General features: G+C 41.8%; 1 protein-coding gene across 1 annotated transcript in view; it reads left to right on the top strand.

Moving 5' to 3' along the window:
* Nucleotides 1–12,239, top strand: part of PATL2 (PAT1 homolog 2) — a gene marked incomplete at its 3' end in the record, with an annotated part of 141,196 nt that overhangs the window by 46,965 nt on the left and 81,992 nt on the right. The window contains exon 9 of the mRNA XM_082244763.1: nt 4,525–4,694. Within this exon, the coding sequence (XP_082100889.1) occupies nt 4,525–4,694 (170 nt within the window). The remainder of the gene's footprint in view (nt 1–4,524; nt 4,695–12,239) is intronic.

The following is a 12,239-nucleotide window of genomic DNA, read 5'->3' as shown; positions in this document are numbered from 1 at the left end:
TCACATGCACGGTTTTGTAAATTTTTCCTATGGCACTTTTGCACCTTTGTTTGGAATGTATCATGTACACTTTTTGTAACGGCAGTCTTTGGTTTTGGTCTTTTTTTGTATGCACTTTTTCTCATTCTTTGTCTTATCATGCACCATGTTTTCTTCACCAGAATGGCTTTTTAGCTACTTTTATTCCATGCACCGAATCCCAGTCAATTGGGACAGGGGAACTCTTCAATGTGAGCACATATTTGGATCTTGTTGACATATATATATTTTTTATCACTCACCTTAACCCTTTTACTGACTAGACTTCTAGACAGTGCACCAGCTACCTGCTTTTGGCTTGATTTCCTCCCCTCAACTCCCGGGGAGAAAAATTTTGTGGACCAGGGGGGTCCCTCGTCCGGTGTGACATTGTGAGCCATGTGAACATTTGACCAAATTTACTAGGCTATCCATACATGAAGGTTCAGACAATTAGCTTAATTGTAAGTCTGGGTACGAGGTGGGATTTTTTTTTTCTTTATCTTTGTGTTTTTAGATTCTTATCTGTGCTTCTCCTGAGAAAGCAAAATATTAATGGCACAGACTGTCTAGAATTGCTGGTATGTTTATGTAGCAGAATTTCCAGCATTGTTGCTGGGGATGGGTCTGCTAGGGTTACAGCTAACACCAACAGCACATTTAAGCTTGTTGCCCAAGTGTGAGAACTGAGACAACGAACAGTCCGGCATCTTTGGTTTTTTTGTTTATTTGATATGGGGATGGGAGAAGGGAATGAGTGGGATACTCCTCTGGCTCAACTAGTTACAAAAATGGGACACTTGAGAAAAAATGCCTTCTAGCCAGTGATGGTTGGTGCGTTCGGCCCCCTAATCTACATGCGGACGCATGGAGTTTAATGGGGTTTTTTTTCTGAATCACCTGATTAGAGCCAGAGGCTCTAATAGGCTTCAGAAAAGGGTGGACCTGACTGTGCCCTAGCCCACCCATTTTTGTGACAATAGCGAATGAAAATTCGCAATGGTCACATGGATCCTCCTCCTGGCCAATCAGGAAGCGTGTCCAAAACCCACTTCCTGATTGGCCGAAAGGCGAACTCATACCATTGGCTGAGGAGGAGGTGGGAGGACTCGAGTAGACGCGGGGGGACTGTGGGTCACTCTGCATTGAAAGGGGGCACGGCACGCTGGTCACTCTGCATTGAAGGCCCCTTTCACACTTTTGTGACCTCAGTCACGCTTTTTTTTTTTTTTTTTACAGCGTTCTTTGCCGCAAAGCAATGCCTATTAGATTTTTCCGTTTGCACCCCCCCCCCCCCCCAAAGAAAAAAAATTGAGCACCAGCCGCCACTGCTTCTAGCGCTGGCTGAATGCCGACCAACTCTTACTGGCGCTTGTGAACACTGACTTGAGGTCACTGAACTGAAACTGACGTCTGACATTTCTGTTAGCTCAAAAGTCCTTTGCACTGCTTCCTCCAGTCCTCCCCGACTCAGGTAGCCACTTGTAGTTACAGTAAGGGCACGGCGTACTGACGTCATCGGATTGCGACCGGAGAGTGTGGACGAGCGGAGCCGTCCGGCCGGCGGCAACTACCTTTTGCTCACCCATTCCTGGTTTTCTGTAAGTGTACTTGCTTATATAATAAATTCTTTTAATGGTTTTACGCTATGGGAGCCTTTCTCTTCTTATGTTGGTGAACAACCGCACTACTTGAAACACCTGGGACCCAGTACTGCAGACCATTGGTCGGATTCCCTGAATGTTCGTTCACCACATAGGCTTGGATATCATTCATATGTGATCAAGGGTCGGCTCCTTGGATATTTGGTGTACTCTACAGGCTTGGACTTAATCTCCATGCGGTAAGAGGCGACCCCCACTGGTGTGAATTAATACTGGCCCCTGAGTGGTACATCGGTTTTGTTTGGCACACTTTGGCTAGCCTTTATCTTTACAGGGTAAGAGGCGAATCCAGCTGGTGGTGGTATAGCACGATATTATCCTTTCCAGTGTCTTCCTTCACATTTGCTACTATTTAATTTCTGTTCGGTAAGAGGCGACTCCAGCCGATGCACACTATAATCATTTAATAGGTGTTAACCCTTAACTTTTTCTGTTAAGGGGTATTTATCACTAATCCCCCCCCCCCCTTTTTGTTCCCTTTGCATGATTTAGTTTTCCACTTCATCAGAATCAAATTTCACTTTGGTGGAGGTTATTTCACATTTAAACCCATCATTCCATCAACACTGTGGTGTCAGTCACAAATAATTCTTGTGTGTTGGGTTTTACGCTATTGCGGTTCTTATTTGCTTTCATGATCCAACGACCACTGAGTTAATTGATCATAGAGGCCTGGATCTACTGTCAAGGTGACAAGATTCCACGTAGTGAGACTGCCTTTTCCTTACCTCAATTTGGTAAGCATATACCCTTAAGGGAGCTTGGTCCTGGAATTTATCATCAATGTTTTTTGGACTTTTTGTGGACTTTATATCTCAATCAATTATATTTAGCGCGACTTGATTTACATATTATCTATTAGGGTGTGGTCACACTTGAAGTTGCTGCTGTTTGATTTGTTTCCTTTAGCGCGGTTACTAATCCTTTTTATATACACTTGTAGTTACTGCTGCAACTCTCAATTTAACACTTCAGGGCCCAACCGCTGGCTCCCCCTTTACTCTTCAGGGCATAACTCTGGCACCCCCTTTGCTACACTTCCACACTGGCTAGCTAGCTCCTGGATCCCTCTGACCTTCTCCGTAGTGGTCCCCTCTCCTAGGCAGAACCCAGGGGTAGTTTGCAGTACTCATGACTTGGAATGCTTTCCTGATACTCTTCCCCAAAAGCTCCACTGGTCCTCAGCACCCTGGATCCTTCTCTGCAGCTCAGCTCAGCCTGGTATCCCCTCAGGCAAGCCACCTGGGACACCCGTTTCTTCTGACAGAAGGAGAGACAGCCGTCGCCTCCCTCCCGGGACTCTGCTTCCCGCCAAAGACAATCTGACATGCATGCCCCAGACTTTTTTACCCCTTCCCAGAATGCTGTGTGGCAGAATCTGCCCTTTCAGGATGGATACAAGCCCTGGCATGCTATTGGCCAGGTTTCCTCCACTGCCCAATGAGAGCCCTCATTGGGATACAGTGGGGAGACTCCCCAGCGCAACAGGCACACCTGGGAGCACATGTCAGCCTAGCTGAATCATATGGCCCTGCTGATAAGCAGGCAAGGCCCCACTATAACTTTACCTAGCACCTACCTTGGAGGGTGCTACATTTATACATTGATAGGTATTCTATTCATTTATTTTCTACTGTTAGATTTTTTTGGTAACCATTTATTATGATAGGTTTACAAATGTATGTGATGACATATGCGACTTCAAATACATTTTTGTATTTTTTGTGGGTTGTGTCTCTTCAAAATTCCTGTGGGCTATGATTTGTGTTGGGGTTTGTACTATTTGGGACTGAGACGCACCTCAATTCCATATATACCAGCTCTTTTTGTATACAAGTGTAGTCTCCTTGCTTTTCACATTGGTCTAGGAAGGTAAGAAAGGACCCAAAAAAGACATATTCTCTTTTTTTATCCAAGGAAAAAACTTGCATACAAACCACATCTTGTTGTTTTTGGGATAGTAGGACACGTAAATGGGGACTTTTTTATTTTTTATTTTAAGGAAACCTGTCCGAAGGTTTGTTGGTTGCAATTGCTTAGAGTGAAGACTGGGCAGAATAATGAAATACATGTTTTAGCCTGTGACCGATCTTAACACAACAGTTTTTTTTTTTTTTTTTCCTTATTTTTTGTTGACCTTTTATCTGGCTAGTAGATCCACTAATTCTATGCTTCCTGAAACCGGTCAAACTATCCAGCAAAAGTGGCAGTTGGGGTTGAGCTAAGCTAGATAACATTTGAAGCAGGCGCTTGTAACTGTTTACTTTTGTGGGTATTCATTAATACCCTTTCCCCCTTCTTCCTTTTTTTTTTTTTTTTTTTTAAGAAGTGATCACATTCCCTCTGTTCTAAGCTGTAAAAGAGAGATGAGGAGAAACCGCAGCACCCTGGTCTTCCCAGTCAAAGGCTGTGCTGGGGGTTGTTAATGACAAGTCTGATCATTGGAGCAGAGCAGGCGGAGTTACAGCACAACTGGAGAACTGACCATGGTGTGTTCTCCTACTAGTGTGATCAATTTTTATTAGGAAAGCAGAAGGACTGGCAAGGACACCAGGGATTTCACACCAAGGAAACCATACAAAGAGAACTGGATAATTATTCATACACATACATGGTACAGTAGGCACATATCTGGAATATGAAATGCTGGGTTTACATATTCAAATTCTTCTAGAGCAGATGGGTCACATGTGGTGCATTGGTGGGAGGATTGCCATCTTGTCGTGAGGAAGAGCAATCTTGCAGTAAGAAACCAATGCCTCTGCAGTGATTGTGTCTTGGCTGATGTAATGGAAATATGGAAATGATAACATTTTCTTTTGCAGACTATTGTTTTCTTTAGTCTCCAGGTTTTATGTCCCAGACTCCCTTCAGGCCAATGTCTCCTAATATCAGCACCCCTGTAAGACCAATGACCCCGAAGATGGTCAGGATGCAGTTTGGGCCAATGTCTCCCAGTCCCAGCATGTCTCCATTCTTTAGCCCCTTAGGCAACGCGCTCCAGAGGTTTAAGTAAGTTTTCAATCCCTTTAACTATCCTGACCGCAACAAGTTTTTAGCAATGTTACAGATTCAGATATCAGTTGTGAAAATTTGGCAAAGACCATGACTATGTATTCATGTCAGAAGAGCCACATGTGTGTTTCGAGTTGGGGGGTGGCATAATTTCATTGTGTGAATTAATGTAGGCTAACAGCTATGGCTGGTGCAGCAGTTAGGCAGCTGGGGCTCTCCATTCCTCTGTGTGTTATCCAGATAAAGGACCCTGCTGCGGTTTGGCAAAATGTTCGTTTTTTGGTTCTACTGTAGTCAGAGAAACTTTTTTTTTTTTTTTATTTATTTTTTTTTTTTTCTGTCTCGTGTCAGGGTTTCCTACAGTGGGTGATTTGATTTGCTCCTGCTTGTTTCTGGAGGAAGCGTCTAGAAAATAAGAGCACAGAGGGTAATTGCTCAGTTGTGAAATTTTATCACACCTTGGCTAATCCTGGAAGGGCATGTCCGGAAGGTTGAGCGGGGGGGGGGGGGGATAAAGGTTTGAGAGGTCTGGGCAGAGGTTACCCTTCCTCTCCAAGGAGGGTTCCAATATTGTGAGGCAAAAGTTGCAGTTGGAACCTTGGCTTCTGTTGGTCTAAGAGCCTAAGGAAGATTTTTAATTATTGGAGGGCATTGCTGTGGGAGTCTAGGTCTGGAGAAGTTTTTTTTTTTGTCTTCCTCAAGTGTCATGTGGAAGCTAGGTAGCAATCTGCTCCTGGGACATGTGAGTAGGAACTGAGTTTTGGACTTTGAGGTGGACCTGCTGCTCTAGGATTAGTGCTAAGAAGTTTGTCCTCTTGATTCCCAATATCCTTTTGGAGTGCCCTGCATCCTTATCACTCTACTTTTTGAAGTTTTCTGCAAATAAACGCCACAAAAGATATCCCTTAAACTGGGCTTGTGTGTCTTTGTGCTTGGGACAGCATGTGGCAGGCAGCCTCTAGTAGCAAGGGAGACCTGGGCATTTTCTCAATGGCCCTTTGAGGGGGTGAGCACTAGAAATTGAAGGTCTGCGCGTCTCTTAGCTCAAATCATTTTATTAATGTTTTTTGTAAAGTCAACATTTTTGCCACCAGCCAAAATATTACCACACTATCTAGCCAGCAACTGGGACCCTTGTTTTGTACAGCTTTGTTGCTCCCTGTGCCACTTCCCTATGTGTATGCTCATCAGACAATGAATGAGCATTAGAACATTGGCAAAGCTTTCTTTTCTGCTTTATAATGTAATCCCTGTCTGTTTGATCACCTGCTTGTGTAAAATTTCTGAGTCGTACTTCCTTTAATGTTTACGTTTCTAAAGCTTCTGGTAAGTGTTTGGCAATGTTGATCCTCCCAAATTCAGGTATTTCTGGAAAAGCCAGAACATCTGGGTCAAACTGTTTGTTTTTTTTTTTTGTTTTTTTATTAAAATTGGATACTGAAAAGCAGGAATTGGTTGTGCTAAGGGTCAAGACATTAACTATCAAACAAAATGAAGTAAACTAGATGGTGACAGCACTCAGTATACATTGCATCTGGAAGGTTTTCACAGCTCTTCACTTTTTTTCCACATTTTCTGTTACACCGTTATGCCAAAAATGATTGATTTAAGTTATTTTCGTCAAGATTCTACAAAATATACCTCATAATGACATCGTGAAAGAAGTTTGTTTTTAAATCTTTTCAAATTTATTAAAAATAAAAAAAATCACATGTACACAAGTATTCACAGCCTTTATACTTTGAAGCACCAATTACAGCCTCAGGTCTTTTGGTGTATAATGCTACAAGCATGGCACTCTATTTTCGTGCAGTTTCTCCCATTCTTCTTTGCATAACCTTTCAAGCTTCATCAGGTTAGATGGGGAGCTTTGGTTCAGCCATTTGCTAAGTCTGGGCCACTCAAGGACTTTTACAGAGTTGTCGTGTAATTACTCCTTTTGTTATCTTGGCTGTGTGCTTAGGGTCGTTGTCCTGTAGGAAGATGAACCTTTGTTAGCATACAAGGTTTGTATTTAATCAGCAACAACCACTGTATGTCATTGCTGTGTGCCTATTACATTGTATGACCACTAGATGGCAGTGTTACATTTGTGAGTTCATGTTTTGTCTATGCCTCAAGTAATAAAGAAGAGTTCCTGCTCCGAACAAAAGCAGCGTTCAGTGAAACAGACTGTCTGCCTGTACTTTGTTTAGCCCCAAAAGGTTATATCTAACAGGTTATGGGCCCAGGACATGTTACAGAAGCCCAGGATATAATACAGATTACCCCTGGATATAGCCAGATACAGTGAGCTAAAGCAAGTGAGTACAGGAGACAGCAACAGAAAGACAAACAGCAGAAATGGCTGCTGCCATCCCCTCAGCAAAGTTCTCCATTGCAAATCTGACAAATCAGAACTACCAATCTTGGAAATTCAAGATGAAAATGCTGCTTATAAGAGAAGGTACTTGGAAATGTATAAATGAATCAAGACCTGCACAGCCCACAGAGGAGTGGTTAGACAGAGATCAGAAAGCACAGAGCACAATCTCCCTGTGCATAGATGATGATCAAATCATACATATATGTAACTGTCAGACTGCTAAAGACATGTGGGAAGAGTTACAGAAAGCACATGAAAGAGTTAATCTCAGCAATAAACTGTATTTAATCAGAAAGCTCTATCAGACTAAGCTACAGAAAGACCAGGACATGCAGGACTATATAAGACAGACCTTAGACATGGTGGAGAGACTGAGAGGGATTGGAGAAGAGATAAAAGATTTCCATGTTGCAGCGCTGTTATTAAGTGGACTTCCTGAAAGTTATGAGACACTTGTCACAGCACTAGATGCACGTCCAGATGATGATCTGACACTGGAATATTTTAAAGGCAAGCTTGTGGATGAATACAAGCGCAAAACTGAAAGCATGAGTAATGTGAGTGTGTGTTCAGAGACAGCTTTAAAGACAAAAATCAAAAATAAACACAGTAACGTGCAGCTAGAAAAGCGGGAATGCTTTGTGTGCAAGAAACCAGGACCCCTAAAAGCAGATTGTAGAATCTGGAAAGCTAGAATGCAAAAACAAAGTGCATTGCAACAAGCTAAGAATGTCATAGAAACAAAGGAGTATGCATTCGGATCCAAAAATGGTGTCACCTCTGTCCAAGCATGGTGTGTGGACTCGGGTGCTACAAGTCACATGACAAATGACTGAAGTTTCTTCACTCAGCTTGATGAAAGCAAAACAGAAGGGATAACTACAGCTAATGGACAATTCATGAAATCAGTGGGAATAGGAGATGGCTTTCTATACTGTCCTATCTCTCCAGATATCACTAAAAAGATCCATATGAGGAATGTTCTGTATGTGCCAGATCTTGAAAGCAACCTTTTGTCAGTAAAGAAACTCACTAACCAAGGCAATGTAGTCACATTTCAGGGTGACAGTTGTATCATAACAAAAGGGGATTGCAAAGGCTAAAATCATAGATGGAACTGTATCAGCTGAACTGCAGTGAAATGGTTAAAAAAGCCAGAGAGGATAAACATTCAAACAGCATCCACACTTGGCACAGACGATTGGGGCACAGAAATTCTGATACAATAAATAAAATAGTTGAGAATAACTATGCAAGTGGTATTGAAGATTAATCCATGTGATCACATAATGATTTGTACCAGCTGTATTAAAGGAAAAATGGCAAGGACACCTTTTCCCAAGCAGACCAACAGCAAATCCTAAAAACCTCTGGACTTAATACATTCAGATCTTTGTGGTCCAATGAAAACTATGACTCCAGGAAAGAAAAAGTACTTCCTGACCTTCATTGATGATTACTCCAGATATACCACAGTATTTCTACTTCACAATAAAGATGAAGTGCCAGAGAAATTAGAAGAGTATCTCGCTCAAGTAAACAATATTTTTGGCGGAATGCCCAGAGTACTACGAACAGATAATGGCTCAGAATATACAAGTGGTAAAACACAAGCCATTCTCAGGAAGCATGGAATTATGTTCCAGACAACAGTTCCATATAACCCAGAGCAAAATGGGGTTGCAGAGAGAATGAACCGCACACTGTGTGAAAGTGGGAGGAGCATGCTATTTGATGCTGATATGCCAACTACATACTGGGGAGAAGCTATCACAACTGCATGTTATCTTCAAAATCGTTTGCCGGGAAAAGCAACAATAAGAACTCCATATGAACTGTGGAACAAAAGGAAACCAGATTTAAGACACATCAGAATTTTTGGAAGTAAAGCCTATGTACACATTCCAAAAGAAAAACGTACAAAATGGGATGCATGTGCAAAAGGTGTACTTGTGGGGTACAGTGAATCTCAAAAAGGATACAGGATTTTACATCAAGACACGAACAAAGTAACAGTCAGCAGAAGTGTGATTATTGATGAAAGTTCTGTGTGCTCAAAGTTTGAACAACAGACTCAAACTTTTCAAACTGAGAAAGAATCCACATCAGTCACTCAAGAAAATAAGGAAAGTGATACAGAAATAGAAATAACTGCAGAAGAATCAAAACCTGAAACTGAACCAGAAATACCTTCAGTCAGAAAATCAACCAGAATCAATAAAGGTGTTCCAGCTGAACGTTTATCTTACATAGCTCGCAGAGCTGTTCAAACTGAACCAGGTTCATGGAAAGAGATGCAGAAACTGCCAATGCATGAGAAACAAGTATGGTATAAAGCCGCTGATGAAGAAATGACATCACTCAAAGATCTCCAGACATGGACACTTTCAGAGCTACCTCAAGGTAAACATGCCATAGGATGTAAATGGGTTTTTAAAACCAAATGTAACTCTGAAGGGAAAGTCTGTCGGTACAAGGCAAGGCTGGTTGCTAAAGGTTACTCACAGAAGTTCGGTGAGGACTATGATGCTACTTTTGCTCCAGTTGCTAAACAAAGTACATTCAGAACACTAATGACAGTGGCTGCCATGCGTACAATGATTGTGAAACATCACGATATTAAGACAGCTTTTCTTAATGGTGATATTGAAGAAGAAATTTACATGTCACAGCCAGAAGGATATTTGAAAAAAGGGACAAGAGCATCTTGTCTGCAAGTTGAATAAATCTCTTTATGGCCTTAAACAATCAGCTCGAGCATGGAACCTGAAGATTAATCAAGTTCTACTAAATGAAGGATTTACAAGAAGCAAAGCTGATCCGTGCCTATATGCTAAACAAGTAGACACTGAGTGGATGTATCTGCTAATTTATGTAGATGACCTGATCATTGCTCACAAAAACGACAATGAAATTGCAAAGTTAACAGCAGTACTCAACAAGCACTTTGAAACTAAAGACCTAGGTGAAGTGACATATTATCTTGGAATTGACATCCAGCGTGAGAAAGATGGAAGTTTCCTGTTGAATCAGAGTGCAAAAATTGAATCTATTCTTCAGCAATTCAACATGACAGAGGCGAAAGGAGCAAGCACACCTATGGATACAGTCTATCCAAAGTTAGGAGAAGATGATCTTCTCACATCCAATGAACAATACAGACAAGCAGTGGGGGCACTTCTCTACATTGCAACCACTACACATCCAGACATTGCAGCCAGCATGTCTCTTCTTTGCAGGCGAGTTGATAAACCACGTCAAAGAGACTGGAATGCGATCAAAAGAGTTATGAGATATCTGAAACAGACAAAAGACTTAAATTTGAAACTATCAGCAAGTGGTGGTTTAAACCTCGTGGGATATGTGGACTCCGATTGGGCAGGCGATCACAGCACACGCAAATCCACAAGTGGTTACTTATTAAAATTGGGAGACAGTCCTATATCATGGTCCAGCAAGAAACAGATGTCAGTGGCATTGTCCTCTACAGAAGCTGAATACATATCTGCAGCTTATGCCAGTCAAGAAGTTGTGTGGTTACAGCAATTACTCAAGGATCTTGGAGAAGCAACATCAGAACCTACCGTCTTATTTGAGGACAATCAGGCTTGCAACAAGTGAGAAAATTAATGGAAGAACCAAGCACATCGATGTCAGACATCATTACATTCATGACTTAGTTGATCAGAAAGTGATTGTACTTGTGTATTGTGAGTCGGAAAAAATGATTGCTGATGCTTTGACAAAGCCACTGGCTAGAACCAGATTTGTGGATCTTAGATCAGAAATGGGATTGACATAGATAGTAGTTGTTGAGTGGGGGTGTTGGCATACAAGGTTTGTATTTAATCAGCAACAACCACTGTATGTCATTGCTGTGTGCCTATTACATTACATTTGTGAGTTCATGTTTTGTCTATGCCTCAAAAAGTAATAGAGTTCCTGCTCCGAACAAAAGCAGCGTTCAGTGAAACAGACTGTCTGCCTGTACTTTGTTTAGCCCCAAAAGGGTATATCTAATAACCTTCACCCCAGTCTGAGGTCCAGAGCGCTCTGGAGCAGGTTTTCATCAAGGATGTCTCTTTACATTGCTGCATTCATATTTCCCTCGATCCTGACTTAGTCTCCCAATTCCTGCCGTGGAAGACATTCCCACAGCATGGTATTGTCACCACCATGCTTCACTGTAGTGATGGTTTTTGCCAGGTGATGAGCGGTGCCTGATTTCCTCCAGACATGCTTGCCATTCAGGCCAGAGAGTTCAATCTTTTTATTAGACCAGAGAATTTTTTTTCTCATGGTCTGAGAGTCCCTCAGGTGCCTTTTTGGTAAACTCCAGGTGGGCTGTAATGTGCCTTTTTACTGAGGTGTTGCTTTTTTACTGAGGTGTTGCTTTCATCTGGCCACTCGGCAGCACTCCATCAATCAGGCCTGTATGGTAGAGATGGTGGTTCTTCTGGAAGGTTCTCCTTTCCACAGAGAAACCCTGGAGCTCTATCGGAATGACCATCAGGTTCTTGGTCACCTCCCTGACTGCTCTAGGTCAGAGTCCAGAGTCCTGCTGGTTTCTAACTTCTTCCATTCACGGATTATGGAGGTCAATTTGCTCATTGTGACTTTTAATGCTGCAGAAATTTTTCTGTGCCTCAAGACAACCCTGTCACGGAGGTCTACAGACAATTCCTTGGACTTAATGGCTTGGTTTGTGCTCTGAACATGCACTGTTAACTGTGGGACCTTTTTTATATAGACAGGTGTGTGCCTTTTTTCAAATCATGTCCAGTAAACTGAATTTACCACAGATGGACTCAAGTCAAGTTGTAGAAACATCTCAGAGATGATCAGTGGAAACAGGATGCACCCGAGCCAATTTTGAGTGTCATGACAAAGGCTGTGAATAATTATATACATGTCATTTTTTTTAGTTTTTATTCAGTTTGCAAAGGTTTCAAATCAACTTCTTTCATGTTATCAAAATGGGGTATTGTTTGTAGAATTTTGAGGAAAATAATACATTTATTCCATTTTGGGGTAAGGCTGTAATATAAAAAAAATGTGGATAAAGTGAAGCGCTGTGAATACTTTCCGGATGCACTGTATACCCACATACATTAAAAAATTGGAAAAAACAATTGTGTTATCAAATTTAGTGTCAGTGCATTAATAATTAAACTCCC

The sequence above is a fragment of the Pelophylax lessonae genome (genome assembly GCF_965119305.1).
Source record: "Pelophylax lessonae genome assembly, chromosome: 2".
NCBI classification, from domain to species: domain Eukaryota; kingdom Metazoa; phylum Chordata; class Amphibia; order Anura; family Ranidae; genus Pelophylax; species Pelophylax lessonae.
The sequence above is the reverse complement of the archived record's forward strand: the minus strand, read 5'-3'. Positions and strand labels throughout refer to the sequence as shown.